This window comes from Hyla sarda, chromosome 2, assembly GCF_029499605.1.
Source record: "Hyla sarda isolate aHylSar1 chromosome 2, aHylSar1.hap1, whole genome shotgun sequence".
NCBI classification, from domain to species: Eukaryota; Metazoa; Chordata; class Amphibia; order Anura; family Hylidae; genus Hyla; species Hyla sarda.
Window position 1 is genome coordinate 23152283 of NC_079190.1, and position 23403 is coordinate 23175685.

A 23403-nucleotide genomic window follows, 5' to 3' on the forward strand; every position below is an offset into this window, starting at 1 on the left:
ATGACTGATCATATAACAAATTAGTCAAGCCCTGGGGTATGGCATGGGTAGTGATCAATGGTACTGCAGATTTCAGGTCTTATGGGGAGGATACACAACTTGTATATTAGACTCACTTAGGATGTTAACACTTCAGATGACCTACATTCACAAGGAAGCAAATCCTATAATAGGTACGTGATGGAATTTCCTCAATACATACTCTATGGGCACAGTCACTTTGGGACCCCAATGGTAAACTTACACCTATGTGGGGGCACAGGAAGAAACCCGCTGTGATCGATACAATGGCCTCCGATATAGTAAATGGGGGGGGGGGGGGTTTACACACTGTGGGGGGCGCTTTAGAAAAGACAAAGGGAGGACATTAACATACATTACAATCAAGGTAAAGCTAACAGAGGCTGAATGGCTCTCAGTAGTAGTCGGAGAATATAGACTCCAGGCTTCATCAGGGACAACTTAGAACTGAAGGGATATTGGGGGATATTGCAAGACAGGGGGGTGGGGGGGGGTACATATGTATATCACATATTTGTTAACTTTTAGAAATTTTGGAGAACAAGGTAAAAGTTTACAGCGAGACTTCAGATTAGAGGAAAGTATTACGCAAAGTCATCAAACAGGAGTGGAGAATTGCTTACTGCGATGTGAAACTCTTATCAGCACTGCTGAAATAATCATATTTATAATGATAAAAGGGGAACAATCCGGCAGGAACAGGAAGGAGCCCGGGCCGACTCAGCACCAGGATACGGCACGTGTAATGCTGCATTGTGCTGCGTGACGTCACCATCGAAAAACAGCCAAAATCTGAGAAAGGAGTCTGTTGGGAAATATCAGCCAATTCAGAAAAGTCTAAACCAGTGTCTCCCAACAAGGGTGCCTTCGGCTGTCCGGGCATTCTGGGAGTTGTGGTTTTGCAACAGCTGGAGGCACCCTTGTTGGGAAACACTGGTCTAAACAGGATTGTTGGCACAATTTATAACTGGGGGTTGGGAATGCTTGCACTAAAAACACACTGGATAGTTTCTATACTTGACTTGGATCCTGGGGATATAGATATGATTTTTTATTATTTTTTTGTTTCTATATGCCCAGGTGGCCTTATTGTATCGATTATTGGGCAGTGGTGGAATTTACGTTGTTTAAACTTTAGTATTCCAAAGCCCTTACTTATGTTCTGAACACTGCTATATCTCCCCTGATGAAGTCACACTAAATCTAGCGATGGAAACCTGTTGGGAAGAGGAGAGCTTCTGTCTGGTTCTCTGAATTTTGGAGGAACCCATTTGTCTCCCTTTTTCTGGGCAGATCTCCTGGTTGATAGTCTTGAGATAGACCCTATGACAAAGCCTTATGCGCTAGAGACAGATTTCTTCCTTTTCGCCTTAGTCCTCTAGTACCTAGGAGGTGAACAAGCATTAGGTTATTTTTTTTCAGATACATATGTATCTGATACATATGATATAGATATTATATAGATAATAAAAGTTACGTTTTATGCGTCTCCCAATATGGCGTTCTGTACATGCCACAGATGGCAGATGGGGGCAACTGGTGATTAATTGGTGAATTTCTTTTTTTTTTTTTGAAGAACCGGCACAGGACTCCCCTCTTCTGCACCTATTGGAAAATTGGCCAAAACGTCATGGTGGTTGGGTGCTTAATGGGCGGGGGGGGGGGTTCAATGGATCTTTGCTATAAGACCTACTCCTTATGCAAGTCACAGTCCATATTATATATATATATTAGCACTAATACAATAATACCATATAATCTGCAATCTGGCCATGGGTCCTGGGCACCATCTAAGGCTAAGGTCACACTGCCGTTGTGCTCCAACCTTTTTGGGTCCATTCTGTTTTTTTTGTTTTTTTTTTTTTGTGCCGAACAGACCCTGAACTGGTTGGAGCACAACTGACCACGCCGGGTCCCGACCAGATCCCAATGACTTAAATAGGATCTGTCAAGGATCCGGTTGAGCACTTTCCCCGCTCAACCGGATCCTTGACAGATCCTATTTAAGTCATTGGGATCTGGTCGGGACCCGACGTGGTCAGTTGTGCTCCAACCCGTTCAGGGTCTGTTCGGCACAAAAAAAGAAAAACCCCAAAAAACAGAATGGACGGTGTGAACGAGCCCCTATCTCCTTGGTTGACGGATGAGAAGTGGTGCACATCAATACCTTCATGAGAATGTTGTTGCCAAGAGAGTGTGTGGAGATTTAGTATAGACCCCCTTTAACCTGATCCCTATACTTTTTTCCTGTAACCCCAAATCATGTCCATTGAAAAAGGCCGTAATCACAACATTTCTTCCTAAGGGCCCTATTTCACGATTCATGTAATAGGGACAGCGGATCTTCGCTTGTTGGCCGCTCATCTCCCAGTGCAATAGGGGATGTATGGCCATTGAATGATGGAAGCAGATGGCCGCACGACCGATCCAGTGATTATTTGTGCGGCTCTCCTTGTACAACCCTCAGGCCATGAAATTGGCCCACATTTTAAGGCATTGTTTTTCTGAACAGCGTGCCTCCAGCTGTTGCAAAACTACAACTTTCAGCATGCCCGGACAGCCAACGGCTGTCCGGGCATGCTGGAAGTTGTAGTTTTGCAACAGCTGAAGGCACACTGGTTGAAAAACACTATGTTAGGACCCTACGTTAATGGGGGTTTATGTCTGTGGTGAAACTACAGGGGAAGCAGAGGTTACAGTTAGAGATGAGCGAACTTACAGTAAATTCGATTCGTCATGAACTTCTCGGCTCGGCGGTTGCTGACTTTTCCTGCATAAATTAGTTCAGCTTTCCGGTGCTCCGGTGGGCTGGAAAAGGTGGATACAGTCCTAGGAAAGAGTCTCCACCTTTTCCAGCCCACGGTAGCACCGGAAAGCTGAACTAATTTATGCAGGAAAAGTCATCAACTGCCGAGCTGAGAAGTTTGTGACGAATCAAATTTACTGTAAGTTCGCTCATCTCTAGTTACAGTCACACCCAAGACTTAGTGCCTTTCTGCCAAGTAAGAGGGCACCATCGGATTTTGCTACCAACTAACACTCCTTTAAAAAGGTACTCCGGTGGAAAACAATTTTTTATTTTTTTAAATCAACTGGTGCCAGAAAGTTAAACAGATTTGTAAATTATTTTTATATAAAAATCTTAATCCTTCCAGTACTTATCAGCTGCTGTATGCTCTACAGGAAGCTTTCTTTTCAAATTTCATTTCTGTCTGTCCACAGTGCTCACCTGCTGACACCTCTGTCCATGTCAGGAACTGTCCAGAGCAGGATAGGTTTGCTATGGGGGATTTGTTCCTGCTCTGGACAGTTCCTGACATGGACAGAGGTGTCAGCAGAGAGCACAGAAAAATTCAAAAAGAAAAGAACTTCCTGTGTATTATACAGCAGCTCATAAAGTACTGGAAGGATCAAGATTTTTAAATAGAAGTCATTTACAAATCTGTTTAAAGGGGTAGTCCAGTGGTGAAAAACTTATCCCCTATCCTAAGGATAGGGGATAAGTTTGAGATCGCGGGGGGTCCGACCGCTGGGGCCCCCTGCGATCTCCTGTACGGGGCCCCGGCTCTCCGCCGAGATAGCGAGTGTCGACCCCCGCACGAGGCGGCGGCCGACACACCCCCTCAATACATCTCTATGGCAGAGCCGGAGATTGCCGAAGGCAGCGCTTCGGCTCTGCCATAGAGTTGTATTGAGGGGGCGTGTCGGCCGCCGCCTTGTGCGGAGGTCGACACGCCCCCTTCCCGCGGGCTGTCGGGGCTCCGTACAGGAGATCGTGGGGGGCCCCAGCGGTCGGACCCCCCGCGATCTGCAACTTATCCCCTATCCTTAGGATAGGGGATAAGTTGCTCACCACTGAATCACCACTGGACTACTCCTTTAACTTTCTGGCACCAGTTGATTTAATTTTTTTTAAATTAATTAATAAAAATTGTTTTTCACCGGAGTACCCCTTTAATAAAATTTGATTCTGCAATTGCCCTTTATGCAGTTCTTTACTGTATCGGAGCTATAGGCACCTCTTTTCTCATGTACATTCCTGGCATTGCTACGATAACAGCTGACACTCCAGGCATGTGTATAGTGTAAACTTCCAAGGAAAGGTCTCCTCTCAAGGACACAACATTAATGACATTGGCTCAGAAACGACCCTGGAGTAATTAATAGGGTGGACAATAAAACACTATATTGCTGTGCGTACAGAGTCCAAGCAAGAGAAGATTTTTGGTACGCGATCTGGACCCAACTTTACTTGTTTTTCTTCTCCAACCTAGAACCTTCACCCACCCATTTATGTAATTTGTAGGCTCCTGGAGCCAGATCTCCCCCCCCCCCCAAAATAAATAAATAAATAAATCAATCAGACCACTATGGCATTTTCCATTATCTCATGTTGTTACATATCACTCCGATCTGCCATAACATTAGCATTGGGGGTCCAGACTCTGGGACCTCTGCCCACCTCCTGCCACCTATTGTGCAGGATCATCCCTGAAGGAGCCATAATGTTAAACCAGCACTGCGGACCCCTTAAAGGGAGCAGAGGTTACAGTCACACCCAAGACTTAGTGTCTTTCTGCCAAGTAAGAGGGCACATCGGATTTTGCCCTGGCATCCATCATCTTTTACTGCCAACTAACACTCCTTTAAAAAGAGAACTCCGGTGGAAATTATTTAATTTTTATTTATTTTTTTAATCAACTAATGCCAGAAAGTTAAACAGATTCGTAAATTACTTCTATTAACAAATCTTAAATCCTTCCAGTACTTATTAGCTGCTGAATACTACAGAGGAAATTCTTTTCTTTTTGGAACACAGAGCTCTCTGCTGACATCTGTGATAGCCTGGGGGAGTAGGGTATATGGGGTGTAGCTGTGCGGTGACTAAAGGGTGTCTGGTTAACCCTTTCTATTCATGACGCCAGGGTGAGGGTTCCTCTTTAATGCTTGTCCTACCACCACCCTTCCCAAGAGCGATAGGGAGGTATAGAGTAATTGAATGTCCACAATCGGAGAGTTTGCTGAAAACTGTTGGAACTTTTACTGAAGATTTTATGCAAGCTTCCCAACAGGAACAGTCTCTATACAGGCAAAGTCTCTCAGAGATTGACAAAGGTTGGGACCTTAAGCGTTTTAGAGTCCGTAGACCGACATGCGCTGTTCCACTGGATTTAGGTGAATTAGTTGCAGTCCTGTAGTCACGCTAGCTTTAGCGGGGATTAGTTTAGAACTCACGGTCTCGTTTAGGCTGAGGCCGGTAGGTTTTCAGGCCTAGCGTGTCTTTGTAAGTTGCGCAGATCCGTCGTGCTAGTCCGGCATCCACGAGAGCAGCAACCCAAGAGAGAAATAATTGGCTACAGCTCCCTTATATGGGCAGGGGCTGGACTAGAGCTAATTGGTCCAATACCTCTGTCAATCACCTTCACATGGGATTATGGGTAGCATGTGACCCAAGGACCTCCAAAGGTCCTCTAACATACCATAGAGGAATCAACATAGTCACATGACCGAAGGTCCTGCGATGCCAACACGGTAAGTATACTATACATTATATCAAATATGTACATGTAAACATTATAAAATTAGAATAGAGGAGAGGCGACTAGGGGCTGTCCCACCTGGGGGACCCTACCTGAGCGTAGTTACTCTGACTTTGGGGACCCCCATACAAGGTATGGTATGCAATACGGTACCGGGACACCACACATCAAGAGCACAGAGCTCTCTGCTAACATTTCTGTCCATTTCAGGAACTGACCAGAGCAGCCTATGTTTTCTATGTGGGTTTTCTCCTACTCTGGACAGTTCTTAAAATGGACAGAGATGTCAGCAGAGAGCACTGTGCTCGTGATGTCAGCAGAGAGCTCTGTGTTCCAAAAAGAAAATAATTTCTTCTGTAGTATTCATATGAATACAAAGAGTGTCTGTCTCAGGGTGCATTCACACCACGTTTTTGCAATACAGTTCCCATATTTCAATCAAACAAGTGAAACTTTATTCGTAATGGAGTGAAAAGTTAAAAACGTATAGAGCTTTTTCTTAAAAAACGGATGCAACCGGACATCATTTTTCAAACCGCATATGGCCTGAAATCATGTGATAGGACAGCATTCTACTAATTTTGTGAGTTCTTCCTGTAATATTCTTTTTTTTTTTTTTTGTCTCGTTTTGTAATAAAAACCATGAAAAAAAATATAGATACGGTATATTCTACTATAGGTGTCCAAGGAGATCAGATGCCGCAAGATACGCCCTCATTGCAATTAAGAGGGGAATTAACCCTATGGCAGTGTTTTCCCCAAGCAGAGTGACTCCAGCTGTTGCAAAACTACAACTCCCAGCATGCTGGGAGTTGTAGTTTTGCAACAGCTGGAGGCACCCTGGTTGGGAAACATTGCCCTATACAATTTTATAGAGAAGGCCGTTTTTTTTTTTTTTTTTTTTAACCATAGTTTGATCTTGTTTATGGGTAAATATTATTTAAGACATGGTTGGCAAGAAATTGACGTCCCTGTCTTCTGCCACCTCCCAAGGTAAAAAAAACAAAACCGGAGGAGCAATGACCTTGTGTGTAGTTTTAAAATTGCTAAACTTTATTTAACAAAAAAAAAAAAAGGCCAAAAATGTCTAATTTTACTTTTATTAGGTACAGTCAGGGTCCCCAGCAGGCTTCAGTGTTGGTTACAAAAACTTATTTAATATGAATACAAAGAGTGTCTCTTTCAGGATGACCCTTCCTGTCCTTTACTGCACAAAAAAATCCACTGAATTAATTGAGCACTGTGTAATTCTATCTTTCCCCTGTGGTGGCGCTGTAGAGAAAACATAACACCTACTGACAGGCTTTACCACAGATTACAGCTTATTATAATGGGTGTGGACCCGTTGTGCCATCTACCAACTTGACTTTGGGCAAAAGAGCAGAATGTTAGTATTTCCCAGGTTTTCACCCTTCAGCAGAAGCTGGACTGCTGCAGGGAAGATATCAAGTCGCAAGAGTGGTCCTGGTTAGGTGGCAGCTGGCCAGAACTCCTTGATGCCAAGCACTAGGGATACAAGCAGTAGGGGCGAGTGGACACTGTAGTTAAAAGTTGCGCAGCAAAGTAGAGTAGCAGTGCTGAAATGGTGTTATAACAGCGCTGAGAAGCTAAGATGCAGCCAGGTGGTGCAGGCTTGATGAGAACACAGGCATAGTCAACAGTCCAGTTCATACAATGGAGAATCGGCAAGGTACCGCGGGATGGATAAGACATAGGCAACAACAGCAAAACAGGTACAGGTCAGGAACACAGATGAGCAGGAAAGACACCTTTGCTAGTAGTAAACTACACAATTGCTCAAGTAACAGAATATGGGTGGAGCAACCCTATGTGTATGTGGTGTCTGACAGAGATTGGTGTGAGAAACTTTAGAGAAGCGTGCATTGACCCATTAGGTTATAGCCAGTGCTGGGGCGCGATCCCTAGAGGGCAGAACAGGAAGGCAGCAGTGGTAAAAACAGCAGAAGTGAGTCCAGAGGAAGAAGCCTGAGGCCTAAAGTGGAGATGTGAAGTGGAGCTGAGAATGTGCTTCAATCAGGACACATAGTACGCTGATTATTGGGGGTCCCAGAAGGGGGAAACTTTATCAGATTATTGTTAATGGAACCCTGCTAATAAGTAGGGAATATCATAAGAGATTCCCCTTAATAACAGTTATAAATCTAAATATGAGGCATCAGAACAGATAGTACAAATCACTACAATACACATCAGGTGGAGGATAACCTACTGTTGTACCAATAATCAAAGATTGGACCTTTACTGCACTGTATTATGTGTTGCAGGTCCTCAGGGGAGGAGCATGACCAAGGGATTTTCTCATTGGTTATCTCTGAATCCATGCGCCCTGTTCTGCCCACACAGAACCTGCACTGGCCATAACAAAATGTATACGTTTTGCGGAAAGTGTTTCTTAACCCCTTCCCGCAGAATGTCATATATAAACGCCGGGTTGTGCAGTGCGTTCGCGCATCCCGGCGTTTATAAATGACACTCAGTTAACCCGGCGATGCGCAGCATCGCACGGGTTAACTGGCAGAAGTCCCGCTGTTTCCAGCAGGGGACAACTTCTGCTTCACCCCCAGGACCATCAATTGATGGTCCTGGTCAGCGATCACTGTGATTGGTCCCTGTGGACCAATCACAGTGATCTGGGGTGAAAGTTCAGATCCCCCGCACTGCCCGCCCCTGGAAGTCGGGCAGAACGGGGGACGAAGGCTGCGGGGGCTCGCGGGGACCTGCGGCACACGGGGGGGAACAGGAGGGGACCGGCGGACTTACCTGATCCAGCGGCGGGACCGAGGAGCAGCGCGGGACCGGCCACGTGGACGAGCAGCGACGGGTGAGTATATGGTCCTCAGAAGCAGCAGTGAAGATCTTCACTGCTGCTTCTAGGAGTCTGAAAACTACAACTCCCAGCATGCCTAGACAGCCTTTGGCTGTCTGGGCATGCTGGGAGTTGTAGTTTTGCAACATCTGGAGGGCCTCAGTTTGGAGACCATTGTATAATGGTCTCCAATCTGTGCTCTTCCAGCTGTTGCAAAACTACAACTCCCAGCATGCACTGACTGTCCAGGCATGCTGGGAGTTTTAGTTAAGCAACATCTGGCCCTTCAGATGTTGCCGAACTACAACTCCCAGCATGCCCTTCAGCTGTCTGGGCATGCTGGGAGTTGTAGTTTTGCAACAGCTGGAGACACACTGGTTGGGAAACATTGTTTCTAACTCAGTGTTTCCTAACCTGTGTGCCTCCAGCTGTTGCAAAACTATAACTCCCAGCATGCACTAAAGACCATGCATGCTGGGAGTTGTAGTTTTGCAACATCTGGAGGGCCCCAGTTTGGAGACCATTGTATAATGGTCTCCAATCTGTGCTCTTCCAGCTGTTGCAAAACTACAACTCCCAGTATGCACTGACTGTCCAGGCATGCTGGGAGTTTTAGTTCAGCAACATCTGGCCCTTCAGATGTTGCCGTACTACAACTCCCAGCATGCCCTTCAGCTGTCTGGGCATGCTGGGAGTTGTAGTTTTGCAACAACTGGAGACACACTGGTTGGGAAACATTGTCTGTTTCTAACTCAGTGTTTCCTAACCTGTGTGCCTCCAGCTGTTGCAAAACTATGACTCCCAGCATGCACTAACAGACCATGCATGCTGGGAGTTGTGGTTTTGCAACAGCTGATGCAAGCCCCCCCCGCCCCGCCACCCCCGTGAATGTACAGGGTACATTCACATGGGCGAGGCTTTTACAGTGGGTTTCTCGCATCTTGAGATGCAGCAAATTTTGCGCTGGGAAACTCGCTGTAATCCCCCGCCCATGTGACTGTACCCTAAAAACACTACACTACACTAACACAAAATAAAATAAAAAGTTAAAAACACTACATATACACATACCCCTACACAGCCCCCCTCCCCCAATAAGAACGTCCGGTACGCCACTGTTTCCAAAGCAGAGCCTCCAGCTGTTGAAAAACAACAACTCCCAGTATTGTCGGACAGCCGTTGACTGTCCAGGCATGCTGGGAGTTTTGCAACAGCTGGAGGCCCCCTGTTTGGGAATCACTGGCGTAGAATACCCCTATGTCCACCCCTATGCAAATCCCTAATTTAGGCCTCAAATGCACATGGCGCTCTCACTTTGGAGCCCTGTCGTATTTCAGGGCAACAGTTTAGGGTGACATATGGGGTATCGCTGTACTCGGGAGAAATTGCGTTACAAGGTGTGGGGGGCTTTTTCTTCTTTAACCCTTCATGAAAAGGAAATGTTGGGGTCTACACCAGAATGTTAGTGTAAACATTTTTTATTTTTTACACTAACATGCTGATGTTGCCCTATACTTTAAATTTTCACAAGAGGTAAAAGGGAAAAAAGCCCCCCAAAATTTGTAACGCAATTTCTCCCGACTACAGAGATACCCCATATGTGAGCGCAAAGTGCTCTGGGGGCGCACAACACGGCCCAGAAGGGAGAGTGCACCATGTACATTTGAGGTGATTTGCACAGGGGTGGCTGATTGTTACAGCGGTTTTGACAAACGCAAAAAAAACAAAACCCCACATGTGACCCCATTTCGGAAACGACACCTCTCACGGAATGTAATGAGGGGTGCAGTGAGAATTTACACCCCACAGGTGTCTGACGGATCTTTGGAACAGTGGTCCATGAAAATGAAAACTTGTACAGCCCACTGTTCCAAAGATCTGTCAGACACCAGTGGGGGGTAAATGCTGACTGTACCCCTTGTTACGTTCCTCAAGGGGTCTAGTTTCCAAAATGGTATGCCATGTGTTTTTTTTTTTGCTGTTCTGGCACCTTAGGGGCTTCCTAAATGCGACATGCTCCCCGAGCAAAATTTGCTCTCAAAAAGCCAAATATGACTCCTTCTCTTCTGAGCATTGTAGTTCGCCCATAGTGCACTTCAGGTCAACTTATGGGGTACCTACATACTCAGAAGAGATGGGGTTACAAATTTTGGGGAGTATTTTCTGCTATTACCCCTTGCAAAAAGGTGAAATTAGGGGGGAAACACACATTTTAGTGGAAATTATTATTTTTTTTTTTACATATGCAAAAGTCATGAAACACCTGTGGGGTAATAAGGCTCACTTTATTCCTTATTACATTCCTCAAGGGGTCTAGTTTCCAAAATGGTATGCCATGTGGGTATTTTTTGCTGTTCTGGCACCATAGGGGCTTCCTAAATGCGACATGCCCCCCGAGCAAAATTTGCTCTCAAAAAGCCAAATATGACTCCTTCTCTTCTGAGCATTGTAGTTCACCCATAGTGCACTTCAGGTCAACTTATGGGGTACCTCCATACTCAGAAGAGAAGGGGTTACAAATATTGGGGGGTATTTCCTGCTATTAACCCTTGGAAAAATGTGAAATTTGGGGGGAAACACACATTTTAGTGAAAAAAAAATATTTTTTTTTACATATGCAAAAGTCGTGAAACACCTGTGGGGTATTAAGGCTCACTTTATTCCTTGTTACGTACCTCAAGGGGTCTAGTTTCCAAAATGGTATGCCATGTGAGGGTTTTTTGCTGTTCTGGCACCATAAGGGCTTCCTAAATGCAACATGCCCCCAAAAACCATTTCAGAAAAACGTACTCTCCAAAATCCCCTTGTCGCTCTTTCCCTTCTGAGCCCTCTACTGCGCCCGCCGAACACTTTACATAGACATATGATGTATGTGCTTACTCGAGAGAAATTGGGCTACAAATATAAGTATACATTTTCTCCTTTTACCCCTTGTAAAAATTTAAAAATTGGGTCTACAAGAACATGCAAGTGTAAAAAATGAAGATTGTGAATTTTCTCCTTCACTTTGCTTCTATTCCTGTGAAACACCTAAAGGGTTAAAATGATGACTGAATGTCATTTTGAATACTTTGGGGGTGCAGTTTTTATAATGGGGTCTTTTGTGGGGTATTTCTAATAAGAAGACCCTTCAAATCCACTTCAAACCTGAACTGGTCCCTGAAAAATAGTGAGTTTGAAAATTTTGTGAAAAATTGGAAAATTGCTGCTGAACTTTGAAGCCCTCTGGTGTCTTCCAAAAGTAAAAACTCGTCACTTTTATGATGCAAACATAAAGTAGACATATTGTATATGTGAATAAAAAATTTTTTTTATTTGTAATATACATTTTCCTTACAAGCAGAGAGCTTCAAAGTTAGAAAAATGCAAAATTTTCAAATTTTTCATCAAATTTTAGGATTTTTCACAAGGAAAGGATGCAAGTTACCACAAAAATTTACTACCATGTTAAAGTAGAATATGTCACGAAAAAACAATCTCGGAATCAGAATGATAACTAAAAGCATTCCAGAGTTATTAATGTTTAAAGTGACAGTGGTCAGATGTGCAAAAAACGCTCTGGTCCTTAAGGCCAAAATGGGCTTGGTCCTGAAGGGGTTAAATCATAATATAATGAATAATAAAGTACTATATACTAAAATTATTTAGCTTGTCACCATCTGTTTAAAGCAGAACTGTAGTGTTGTTTAACTTATCACCTTATAGGGGATGAGTTATAGATCACGGGGGTCCAACTGCTGCCCCCCCCATGAGAGTTCTGTATCTTCTCCAGCAGGAAGCTGCGGCAGACACGCTCCCTCATGTATCTCTATGGGATACATAGGGGGGGGGGGGGGGGCGTGTCGGCCACTGCGTCATGCCCCCTTTCAACAGACTGCTGGGGCCCCGTACAGGAGAACTCAGGGGGGAGGGGGGCAGCGGTCGGACCCCCGCAATCTATATATCCTTCGAACAGGGGATAAGTTATATTGCACTACAGTTCTCCTTTAAAGTGGAATTCCAGGAAAAAAAATAAATAACATTTTTTATATCAACTGGCTCCAGAAAGTTAAACAGATTTGTAAATTACTTCTATTAAAAAAAATCTTAATCTTATCAGCTGCTGAAGTGGAGTTGTTCTTTTTCTGTCTGGGAACAGTGCTCTCTGCTGACATCTCTGCTTGTCTCGGGGACTGCACAGAGTAGAAGAAGGCTGCTATGAGGATTTGCTTGTACTCTGGACAGTTCATCAGAGAGCACTTAGACAGAAAAGAACAACTCAACTTCAGCAGCTCATAAGTACTGAAAGGATTAAGAATTTTTCATAGAAGTAATTTACAAATCTGTTTAACTTTCTGGAGCCAGTTGATATAGAATTATAAAAAAAAAATAAATAAATAAATAAATTAAAAAAAAAGGTCTCTGGTTGCTATCAGTAAATAGAACTTTCTTGATTTAGAACCTGAAAACCGTCTCTGACCTAGTGGGAGCCATCATGGTGGCGCCAATGTATCAGTGAACATATGAGAGATCAACAACAAGGAATTAATGCGGCAGATAAGACACTGACTTACCTTGTTGAGGTAAGGGTTTCGGGTGATGTCATAGCCCCTCTTTTTGATGGTCGGGGTCTTGGCTGGATGCACAGCAGCGGGCCCAGAGTGGCACACCCTCGCCAGTTCCCACGCAGCTCTGTGAGGATTACGGATGAGAGGAAGCCATGATCCCGTCCTGAGGACGCACCTTGAAGCTTGGCTTCCTATGGACATTGTGTGTTTAAGGATCAAGCTGTTCATCTTTTCTCTAAAAAACAATGAGAAAAGTAGAAAATTATACACCCCAAAATCTGCTGGCAAAAAGCTACAACAATGCCAACTTTAAGGTTCCAATTACTAGGGTATTGATTAGGGATAGACCGATTATCAGTTCATTGATTTAAAGTGCCCGCTTTAAGTCAATGATCTACAGCGGTGTCGCTGGGGGGGGGATAAATAGCCGTTAACTTATACCAGAATATCGGTATAAGTTATCGGCTATCGGCCTCCACAGAGTATCGGTATCGGCCCTAAAAAAACAATATCGGTCGATCCCTAGTATTGATGTAGCAGAGCGGAGATGGTGTGAAATCATGTGATAGGACAGCATTTTACTAAAGGTTAATTCTTCCTGTAATATTGTCTCATTTTGTAATAAAAACCATGAAAAAAAATATAGATCTATTCTACTATAGGTGTCCAACGAGATCAGATACACCAAGATACACCAAGATACGCCCTCATTGGAATTAAGAGGGAATTAACCCCTATGGCAGTGTTTCCCATGGAGAGCACCTCCAGCTGTTGCAAAACTACAACTCCCAGCATGCCCGGACAGCCCTTGGCTGTCCGGGCATGCTGGGAGTTGTAGTTTTGCAACAGCTGGAGGCACCCTGCTTGGAAAACACTGCCCTATGCAATTTTATAGAGAAGGCCGATTAATCCATAGACACCTTGCTTTCCAAGAAAACTTTTTTTTTTGCTACCGTAGTTCGATCATACGGTATTTATGGGTAAATATTATTTAATACATGGTTGGCAAGAATTTGACGTCCCTGTCTTCCGCCACCTACCAAGGTAAAAACAAAAACCAGAGGAGCAATGACCTTGTGTGTAGTTCTAGAACTGCAAAACTTTATTTAAAAAAAAAAAAAAAAAAAAAAAGCAAAAATGTCTAATTTTACTAAGTACATACGGCTTCATGAAGCCTTGTAAGTATTTTTTCATAATACTGCATCCTTACAAGTCTGTCTGGCCTTATGATATCCTCATATATCTCCGATTTTTTTTTTTTTTTACAGAGATTTGGCGCTTGGATTAGTGCCAAATAACAGAATTCTAAAAAGTTCCGTAAAACATAAAAACTGTACCATACCGGGACACCATATGGCGGCACATTGAGCACCCAGCATGGAGCCACAAGATGTTGAGTATATGAAGCATTACAGGTTATTAATTATTGCAAGGCTCTGTTCACACTTCCGCCTCCATTGGGGGCCTTTGCTGAAATTTTTAACACTTTTGACTGCATAAATGGCGCAGCATGCGTCGCTAGTCTGGCCAAATATGGTTAGTCGGCACCGCAGAATGACACCAGTATGGACAGAGCCTGAAATATACCGCAATGTCTCCTCTCGGCTGTCTGAAATTTGTATATAGTATACTTCGTATAGTGTATGCACAAAATTAACCAATAATCAGGAATGTCCTGATACGTATTCCGTATTCGTGTAAATGTCTTGATACCTATTCCAATATATGCGGATAAGTATTGTGAGTACTTAAAGAGTACTGTACCTGTCACCAAGTAAAACTTTTAATATATTGTTCTTTGTGTAATTAGCAGACACTTTCCCATTCACTTGCTTTTAAATTTATCAACATAAATATGTTTAAAATGTAATAGAAAAAAAACGGCCACTAGGTGGCTCTGTTCTGTTCCCTGCCACAATTAATAAAGTGAGTTTGGTCTCCTCCCGACCTGGCAGGAGACCAAACCCAGGAAGCATTTCTCTGCACGGAACTTGATTGACAGCTGCACAGAACCTCGCTGAAAGATGCATAGAGCCACGCTGAAAGATGCATAGAGCCACGCTGAAAGATGCATAGAGCCACGCACGCTGAAAGATGCATAGAGCCACGCTGAAAGATGCATAGAGCCTCGCTGAAAGATGCAAAGAGCCTCGCTGAAAGATGCAAAGAGCCTCGCTGAAAGATGCAAAGAGCCTCGCTGAAAGATGCAAAGAGCCTCGCTGAAAGATGCAAAGAGCCTCGCTGAAAGATGCAAAGAGCCTCGCTGAAAGATGCAAAGAGCCTCGCTGAAAGATGCACAGAGCTACACTGAAAGATGCACAGAGCTTGAGGTCTTCTATTCATTATAGCACTGCAACCAGCTGAGGGCGGAAGTGGTCCCCAGCAGGCTTCAGTGATGTCATGCCTGCTAAGAAACGCCCACTTTCTCCTGCGGGGAGATTGCATTGTGAGCAAGAATAAAAAGGTAAAAGCTTTTTAAAGCTCTGACATTGAGGGGTTTTAGGAGTAATTAGGGAACACAGCCTGAGTTAGTTTATATAAATTAAATAAAAGTTTAGATTTTAAATAAAAGTATTGTTATCCAGTCTTTAAAAAATGGCATCAGGAAATTTGTGTCATACATAATGGTGGATGGAGTACAATAGGGTTTTCTGTGTGGTTCTATTGCAGTTTCTGTTGTTGTAATAGGGTAGGGGATAAGTGTCTGATCGTGGGTGGTCGTATCGCTGGGACCCCCCTCCCTTGATCACCTTACGGGGCCAGTCTACTTACCCGTCATCAGCGTGCTCAGGCAGTCACCTTTCTGGGGGGGGGGGGGACACAAGTGACAACTCGCTCAGCCAATAACTGGCCACATCGATGTCCTGCCCCAGCCATTGATTGGCTGAAAGGGCCATCACTTGCACTTGTCCAGGATGGGTAAGTAGATGCAGCTGCATACAAGAGGTTGCGGGGGGTCTCAGCAGTCGGACCAACTGTGATAAGACACTTATCCCCTATCTTGTGGATAGGGGATAAGGATCTGATAAGTTCAGTTCTATGGATTACGCCTTTAATTAAGAATTCACACTGACTAGGCATCCGAAATCTCCATACAATTTTGATGCATTATTCAAAATCAGGTGTGGATTCTTAAGTGGAATTCACATGGATTTCCAAAGCAGTGCCTGAAAAATGAAATGATGTGTGAATGGACAAGCAGTTTTCCATTGAAATCAATACAAATGGTTTGCAGGTGAAGGAGATACCGATTTGGTTGTTGGACAGGCACAGATTTGGGGCCTAAAGGGCTCTGGGTGCTGTGCTACACATCTGTGCAACTTTGATGCAACCTATGGCCCTACGCATGCTCCCTGATATAGTATAATATAAATCTTTGTCTTCAATTTTACTTAATGGGGTTGGCCCACAGACCTAAATGTGGCTTCCTACCTATGGTCTGTTTGAGGTGACTGTAGATGGTTGGGAAGCCAAATGGAGACAAGATGGCTGACTTACGTAATTTGGTAACTCCCACTGATAATGGGAGTTGCATAAAAGGTATAGCGCTGTCTGCCCTTTTCAGCTTCCCTACCATCTTTGGTTGCCACAAACAGACCAGAAGTGGCCAGGAAGCCATCTTTTAGGTTTGTGGGCAAACAAGGATGCGTTCCCCTTTTATATAGACTTAGTAGTGATTTCTATATTAATAGAGGGGGGGTCCTCTTTTCTGGATCATCATGTCTTGGCCAGAGTGGATTCTCGCTCTGGAGCACCTGTCCTGCATTACACAGACAATACCCAGCCATTAATGGGCACCTTGTATTGCTTGACTTCCCCTGTGGTGGCGCTGCAGGGAAATTAAACACTTCCACCAAGGTTTCCCAACAGATTACAACTGATTGTTGGACTTCCTGGCAGGAGGAACACTGTAGAGTCATCTTATTGTCAAGTGACCCCACTAACAAGCAGAGATTGAACAAAGAAGAAAACCCCTTTAATAAAAATAAAAAGCATTTGTCCATGTTACATGAGGTTTTTGTGTTAGAAGTTGGGACGGGATATAGAGGCCACGTCCCAGCTCGCATGTTCCATGCAGATAAGTAGTGGAGGCGCATTGACGTCTGGGCCAGATAAGAGTCTTCAGAGAATAGTCTGACACTTCTTTACTCCGATGAAGTACATTGTGATTTTAGACCTCTACAGAACCAAAGGATCAGTGGTACGGTAAGCCATAGATAGTGATCTGGTATTTAGGAGCCGATATTGATAATGTTCACAAAGACACATCTGGGAAAAATTACCAACCCCAAAACCTCTATAAGATCTAAAATGCAACCATAATCTTCACTGACTCAAAGTCTGGCCAAAGGGGAATGTCATTTCTATGGAGGGAGAAAAGCAGATGCCAGATAACTCTGTTGCCGCTTATCTCCAGTGAAATTAAGGCCAGTTTCAGATGTCTACAATTCAGTCAGCTTCGCCATTACTACTTCACTACCAAGGCCTCTAGGGTCTACTGAACTGACCTTAAATAACCAATGGGGTTCTATGGTGAGGGGAGCAGGGTGCTTCAGCCATGGAATGGATGCCGAAATCCTGCCTTGTCTGATTCCCATTTTCCCCATCAGGTACATCTAAGGACCACTGGGCTGCCCCCAAGGGCATATGTACCATTGTGGCAGACCATGTGGCTGCTATGGGGCCCTTGGAGAAAGGAGGCCCTGTCCTAGTTGGTCCCATTACTTTCTTTATTGGTAAGAAACTGAGTGAAACTCCACTCTCCAGGAAACTGTATTGTCAGGAAATTAATGGAGGGGGATAATGGCCCAATGGGTCATGGAAAGCAAAGGGAATATACACCAGACCTTTCTGTTCTAAGGGGCAAAATAAGATGCCATAATAGGAGGCCCATGTCGTTATTTTCTATGGGGTCCTCTTTCTTTTACTGTATGTACGCTACTGGCTGCCCCCATGGAGAATGGTGGATCCTCTATAACCAGCCTAACACCAACCATAATGTGAGAAAGTCTGGATCCAAATGCTGTGAACCAGTGGTCACCTAAGTTTGTTGGTAAAACTGTGCCATCACCGGCAAACTCGTTCAGCAATTGGCCAGAAGACTTGAGTGTGGTTTCGTCCACATGGCTGCCACAACCCATGGCAATCTAAAAAATTCAAATGCTTCTGAATTTCCCTTTGCATAAAATACCCTTTAATTCGGCATCTGAAAGTCCAGAATTTTTCTTTGCGGCACAGCATAATTAAACAATCTGGAATCGCTACAGAACAAGAAAAAGACTCCTCTGGTTTTACATTGCCCCATTATCCTGGAGCTTTCTCTACAAGGAATCCATTGCCTACAATTGGAGGTAAAAAAATCGCAGCATTACATGTATGACTTGTAAGTAAGGCCTCATTCACACAGAGCCGCATCCGGCAGAAAAATTCAGCTCTGAAATTAAGTTGTAGCAGAGTCCCATTGTTTTTAATGAGATTCTGCTGCACCGTGGACATGGTGGAATTTCCATGGCGGAAACATCTGCCAGGGAAATCAAGATTCTGGCCGTGTGTTCCAGTAGAACATTCTGAAAATAGTCCGCTGTATGAACATAACAAAACAAAAAGCAACAAAACAATTGCACAAAATCCTAGTCTAATTTTTATAGTTTTTGCTTTTCTTAAATTGTCTGGTAATCCAGATTATTTTATACTCCAGATCCCATTATTGTAAAAGGAAAAAAAAAAGGGGGGCATTCCCCCCCCCCCCCTTGATCGTTTACTTGGGTCTGAATTTGGCGCGATTAGTCTGACCCCAGTATGTGACAAGTGACCATGAATGTTTCCTCTGGTGCTTGTAGTGTAAACAGTCCCTACGAGGATTACGCTATGTTGTAATCCAGCAATAGAGACGGCTAATGTTTCCATGACAACCAGAGACACTACCACAGGCTTGGACGGCAGCCCTCGCCTCACGTGCGATGACCGATACACTATAATACAGACCCCCTAAACTCATTGCTGTCTATGGGCATGTGCATGGAAACACTGTACAGTCACAGGCCCAAAAATATCAACATTTTGGAAATACATTTTTCCCCAAAGTATATTACAAAGTTAGAGGATATTTAGGGGGAGACCTAGGAGGCACATATCGGAGGTATACAGAATCTGCAATCTTCAGAAAACAACGGGATATCGGCCAACCATGGCAGACCTCCAGCGGGCCCACTGAGTACAGAGGATCGATCGTATTCTACTAGCGACTATGTTTGGTCTATTTCCCGAAGGCATATTGGGGGGGAAAGTTGACCAGTTGCCCATAGCATCAGATCACTTCTTTTATTTTTTATAAAGGCCTCTCAAAAATTAAAGTGATCTGATTGGTTGCTATGGGCAACTGTGAACTTTCTCTCTGTACAGGTTTTGATAAATCTCCCTCATTGTTTCTGTGCGGTACCCAAAAAATGTGGTCGCAAGTTGACTATGTTGAGTCCTTGAAGGGGTACTCCACTGGAAAACATTGTTTGTTTTTAATCAACTGATGCCAGCAAGTTTTCCGGGCCCTGTTGCCACATGGACATAGCCTAAGGCTGCAAGTCCATAAGCAAGAAAAAACGATGGCACTTACCAGGTACAGTGTGAATTCTTTAATTAGGATAGCCTAAGGCTGCATTCACATCACGTTTGGGTATACAGCAGCTAGATTCAGTGGGAGAATTTGAAAATCAGCTGCTGCCCGAATCCCCACCGGACCCGTGCTTTACCCCATTCATGTCAATGAGTAAGCTAGTGACTCCGGTTTGGTTATTTTTGGACCGTATCCGTTTCTGTTGCCGGACTGAAAACCGTGGTGTGCTGTGGTAAAATCGTCCACCAGCTGCAATATTGAGAACAATCAGACCGTAGCGTGTATGAGCCATAAGGATCTATTTACACGGCACAATTTCAGCTTGCGGAATTCAGCCTCAAGTTAAAGCCCATAGACTTCTATGGGATTCCGCACTCCCATTCACACTACTGAATTTCTGCTTGAAAGCGGCAGGGCTTAAGTCCTGCAGGAACTAATGGGAACGGAGTTCCTGCACTTTTTCCACAGCAAGAACACAGTTCCTATTAGAAGGAGTCCTGCAGGACCAGCCCTTAAAGGGTACTCTGCCCCTTGACATCTTATCCTTTATCCAAAGGATAGGGGATAAGATGTCTGATCACAGGGGTCCCACCACTGGGGACTCCCGCGATCTCAGTTGCAGCACCCCAGACATTCGGTGCACAGAGCGAACTTCGCTCAGTGCCTAATGACTGGCGAAGGGGGCAGAGGCTCCTGACGTCACTGCCATGCCCCCTTAATGCAAGTCTATGGAAGGATGGCTTGACAGCCATCACGCCCCATCCCATAGACTTGCATTAAGGGGCATGGCCATGATGTCACGAGCCTTCGGTGCGTCACCCAACACTCTAAACAAATGCCGGGTGCAGCAGGGAGAACACGGGGGTCCCCAGCGGTGGAACCCCCACGATCAGACATCTTATCCCCTATCCTTTGGATAAGGGATAAGATGTCTAGGAGCAGAGTACCGCTTTAAGTGAAAATCTTGGGTGAGTTCCCACACTTTTTTTCCCCCAGGACTTGACTCCTGCAGTGCGGAACCCCTTAGAAGTCTATGGGCTTTAATTTGAGGCAGAATTCCACTTGTGGAAGTTCTGCTGTGTGAGTAGACCCTTACAGCTTATACAGGGGGGTTAACCAGCTTTTCCTGTACCCTGAATAGCAAATCTACCTAGTTGCAAAGCAGTAGCAGATTTGCTATTCAGGACTCCAGGAAGGTTGTGCGACAACCATTGTCGGTAGCCATATCGGTTGCCCCACAAATTGGCATAAACAGACAGTTCGAAGAAACAGCCCAAAATAATTTTAATCAATTTTAAATAATCAAATCTGCGCAGCATACTGTACATGTGAATGGACTAGAAAGGACAATTTATGGTGACTTTAAAGCCATGTTTAACTAACCCACTGTTTCCCCACCAGGGTGCCTCCACTGTTGCAAAACTACAACTCCCAGCATGCCCAGACAGCCTTTGGCTGGAAGTTGTACTTTTGCAACAGCTGGAGGAACACTGGTTGGGAAACACTAACCTAACCGAGGCAAACCAACAACTCCCAGCATGTCCAGACTAGGGGTTGTAGTTTTATAACAGCTCGAGAGCCACTGGTTGGGGGATGCCACTTCAATGGCCCTCATCTCTGACAACCCCATAATATGAGAGCAAGGGACGGAATCAGAATTTCTTAATGTTTCCGCTGCGGAAATTCCACGGTGCAGCTAAATCCCATTGAAAATAATGGGACTCTGCTGCAACCGTATTTCCGAGCCAAATTTTTCCGCCATGTGAACATACCCTAAGGCTTTAGGGCAGACTTTGTTATAGGGTACAGTCCTACATAACGGATTTGTTGCTGCGGTGCATTTTTTCTGCCCATTGACTTCAATGGGTAGGAAAGTAAGCAGCTGCGCCTTTGATGCTGCTGCGTATTTTGCTACTTTAATGGGAAGGAAAATACGCAGCTGCATCACGTACGCTACGTGGGACGGTACCCTAAAAGACAAGAGTTTTCTTATGTGTCAGAGGGGTCTTTGGGGTCCCTTAGGTATCTGGGCCCGGGTGCTCAAGTTACACCCCTGGGTGTAGAGACGTAAACGCAGTCTCTTCCAGCAGAAAACTTTGCTTCCGACATGAAATTTCCAGACAAAAAATCAAATCAATTTGGCGTTTTGCGACGTAGTTTCGGATTACATAGACGCAGCCAAGATAATCTTAAGAAACATCTGCAAGGACAGGCCCTTAATTCTCCCAAGACCCCACGTAAACAAGACATTGCCAGCAAGCTAGGGCCCCTTTAAATAAGACACCATACACACATACATCATTGCGCCAACCCCCCCCCAGGCCTGCGTTATGTATAACCCTATTTTAATCAGGCGACAGGAAACCTGATCTGTATCGTGCAGGCATGCAAGGGTTAAACACGGAGATCCCAGCACAGTTTCGTACTTTAACGTCATCCCACCAAAACAAAATATTCAACCCCCTAAAAAAAAAAAGGCGTTCCTGTATCTACCTGCACCGACCTGCCCCATTATAAGGTTAGAATGTATGGCGCATGCCACAATGCATCCAACAAGGGCAATAAAATGCACAAGGACCCAATGTATCCCTGCAAGGAAATCCCAAGACGTCAGACAAAGGCTGCAGACATGTCCGCCTTCTTTGTGTCAGTTACCTCCAGGCTCTCTCTGTACGGACCAGCAGCAGTTGCACTCAGCAAGGCAGGAGTTAAATGCAATGCTCTGTATTAGGACACAGACAAGGCTGTTTTTTTTTTTTTTTGTCGCTTTTTTTTTTCTTCAACAACTTTATTGAGCAGAACAAGAGCTGAGGGCGGACAATCTATTTTAATGCTAACGCAGAAACCTGAGACCTACAAACCCAGACATGAATGGGATTTTTTGACGGCCGCTTTCAGGACTTTTTGCCGGGAGTAATAACGGAGGATTTTACCTGTAGGATGATACCTGTAGTGTGAAAGGGGCCTACCATTAGTGTAGGTTGGGGTGGATGTTTTTACATAAAAATTGAATTAAAAATGGACAGCATTTTTACTGGTGTTTTTCATGTATTTTTTTTTTTTTTACTCCTTAAAGGGGTACTCCACCCCTAGACATCTTATCCCCTAGGATAAGGATAGGGGATAAGATGTCTAATCGCGGGGGGTCCCGCCGCTGGGACCCCCGCAATATAGCATGCGGCACCCACCTGCTTCTGCTGCGGAAGCGCTGGAGGGTCTGGGTCCTGACCACCTGAACGGCAGTCTGTGACGTCACGACTCCGCCCCCGTGTGACGTCACGCCCCATCCCCTCAATGCAAGTCTATGGGAGGAGGCATGACAGCTATGCACTAGCCGTCAGACATGAAGGGAGGGGGCATGGCATGACGTCACAAACACGGAAGCTCCAGCAGAATGCTGTGGTGCCAGCCCGGAGATTGCGTTACGTCCCGGCCGACTGGGACCCCCGCCATGAGACATTTTATCCCTTATTCTCTGGATAGGGAATGAGATGTTAAGAAGCGGAGTACCACTTGAAAGATTGCCGATCATAAAGGATGGAGGCAGATAGGGACCCTTTGCCTTCCCTCTCAGCTGAAAGGGACCCTGCAATTTCATTGTGGTGGTCCCCATAAACTCCCTAAGCTAAGCAGCAACAACATTTTTTGCATTAGGATGCCGCAATCAACTTTGATCGTGGCGTCTAAAGGGTTAATGCCGTGTGATGTCCCAGTACGGGATGATGTGGCCCCGTACTGTCCTTCTGTCCTGTCAGGCAGAGTCCCTGCATGTCCCCAGTGCTCCCCTGCAGCATACTCCCATTATGTACATAGGTTTGCCTCATTTATTGTACTGTTGCTTTAATGTATGTACCACAT

General features: G+C 44.7%; 1 protein-coding gene across 2 annotated transcripts in view; it reads right to left on the reverse strand.

The window, feature by feature from the left end:
- The window catches only part of ME3 (malic enzyme 3), a 212023-nt gene extending 189697 nt beyond the window's left edge, over positions 1-22326 (reverse strand). The window contains exons 1-2 of one of the 2 annotated variants that reach the window (XM_056561390.1): positions 22201-22326; positions 12942-13170 (exon numbers count right to left, since the gene is read on the reverse strand). In XM_056561390.1, the coding sequence (XP_056417365.1) occupies positions 12942-13163 (222 nt within the window). In that variant the 5' untranslated portion in view covers positions 13164-13170; positions 22201-22326. The other variant, XM_056561391.1, reaches the window with a different exon arrangement.
- Between the last annotated feature and the right edge of the window lie 1077 nt (positions 22327-23403).